The 2,204-nt window shown below is 32.5% G+C and overlaps 1 protein-coding gene across 1 annotated transcript in view; it reads right to left on the bottom strand.

Annotated features, from left to right (window-relative positions):
* The window catches only part of LOC105458699 (transcription factor Sox-2), a 45,605-nt gene that overhangs the window by 37,746 nt on the left and 5,655 nt on the right, over nt 1-2,204 (bottom strand). The window contains exon 2 of the mRNA XM_011704194.1: nt 701-975. Coding sequence (XP_011702496.1) covers nt 701-975 — 275 coding nt within the window. The remainder of the gene's footprint in view (nt 1-700; nt 976-2,204) is intronic.

The raw sequence follows: 2,204 nt of genomic DNA, 5'->3' as shown, positions 1-2,204 counted from the left end.
TATATATCTCTTTTTGTGTGTATTTGCTTTAACAACAGAATCTTTTTTCTAAAAGTTAAAATAAAAAAGGTTTTATTGTTAAATTGAAGTTAAACAATCATTTAGAATTTTGTTTTATTATTGAGAGAGTAATAAATATTTGTTTATTGGCGATAACTATCCACAAATAAATTTCAACGACATTGTTTTTTGAATATTGAATTATTTAAAAAGGATAGTGATATCTGGGGTAACGAATGGCTTAGTGCGCGAGCACGTTAATTTGTTGGTCTCAATAGTCTCTAGTTCCCTTATCCCACATATGCTTCGATTTTATAAAGCTTAGAAATGTAACTATATCCTATTCCTTTCTATGAACTCCTATAATTTTTGAAGTCGAAAATGTCTGATTGGTCTTGACATCAGTGGTCTTTTATATTAATGGCGGATACAAGAGGGGGGGCGGAGGGGGCGATCGTCCCTCCAGAGTTCTCTAAACAAATTTCGTATATTTGAAAAAGTCGGTTTAAAAATGAATTGAGAAAAAAAATTATCAGAGATTATTCGAGACTAAATAATGTTCACTCGATTTTTTTTTAAATAATAAAAAATATTAAAAATAACATTAACGACGATAATAACTAAATATTCACATTTAGTCATACCGCCCTCTCCTCCCCCAGGACTCTCAGGATCCGCCACTGCTTGACATTATACTTACCTAGTCTCTTTGAAATTTCACTGTTGTGCATTTTCGGATTCTCTTGCGCAATCTTCCGTCGTTGTAACCGCGACCAGACCATGAAAGCATTCATTGGCCGTTTAATATGCTCCACTTGCACCTTCTTGCCCGCTGAGCCGAGCGGACTGCTGCCCCCCATGAGGCCGACCCCCATGTGACCTACACCGGCACCACCCGGCGACGTGCCTGTCATCCCGTGCATATTGCGCAGGGTTTCTGAGGAGAAGGGGCCGTCGCACATGTTGCCGCCGGCTCTGTAATTAAAGACATTTATCGATTAGAAACTCTTATTAGTTCGATCAACTCTGGGACACGTATATAGATCCTTGGGGAATTATGTCCGGTGAAAGGTGAAGAATGATCAAAATTATCACTCTCTTTTTCTCTTTTGCTATTTCTCTCTCTCTTTTTTCAACATTTTGAGAAATAATCTGAAGTAATTTCTGATAATGTTAGTAATTTCAAAAATTTTTAAAGTAAACTTTACTCTCAAGAATTTTAAGATCAAATGATAAAAGGGGTTAAGAGGCTAATAAGAGTTTACGGTTCAATTTGCGCAAAATTCTTTTCGATAAATTACCAATTTATTTTGAACTTGAACGTTTCGGCCTTATTTTGGGTCATCTTCAGCATACAGAAATAAGATATTTGAAAACTTCTTGGCTGTTGAGAATATCTCTACTATCTATCTTCCGCCGCTAACGCTACACTTAGTAATTTTACATATTTTTAACATACTTTAACACAATTAAACACACAATTTACACTATTCATATTTTCAACACGTTTGATGTTGTTGTTTCTTATAGCACTACTCATATTATTTCACACTTATAACATACTTTAACACAATTGAATACATCTTTACATTATTTATACTTTTGACATTTATACATTTCAATACAATTTAACTTTTTAAACACACTTTAACACGGTTCAACACTTTTTAAACACACTTTAACACGATTAAACACTTTTTAAACACACTTTTTTAAACATCTCGACTTTTGAAGGTAGAAAATATTTAAATAAATTTAAACTCTTTTATGAGAGAATATAAAAGTATTCCTCTACTATCTATCCTCCGCCGCTAACATTACATTAGTAATTTTACATATTTTTAACATACTTTAACACAATTCACACTATTCATATTTTCATCAAGTTTTATGTTGCTTATCAGTACATGTGCCTGATAATTTCATTATAGCCTATAGGTAGTTATTATCTATAATAGTCAAATAATAAAAAAGCAATGGCATTAAATTCATATATTTAAAGTAGCAATAATACAGCATCAGATGCTTACACTCTAAATTCGTTGCAGTGAAAATTATCGCTTTATCATACAGTGAAAGGTCGATTTTAGGATTTTCACTGCTATGCAGTGATTTTCACTGTATGTAAAAGTGAGTTTTAACTTTTGTTAAAGTGAAATTTTCACTTTATTAGAAACAGTAAAAAATGTCACTATTATGGTAAC

This window comes from Wasmannia auropunctata, unplaced genomic scaffold, assembly GCF_000956235.1.
Source record: "Wasmannia auropunctata unplaced genomic scaffold, wasmannia.A_1.0 LD334385.1, whole genome shotgun sequence".
NCBI lineage: Eukaryota > Metazoa > Arthropoda > Insecta > Hymenoptera > Formicidae > Wasmannia > Wasmannia auropunctata.
Note: the sequence above shows the minus strand (reverse complement) of the source record. Positions and strands in the feature narration are given on the sequence as shown.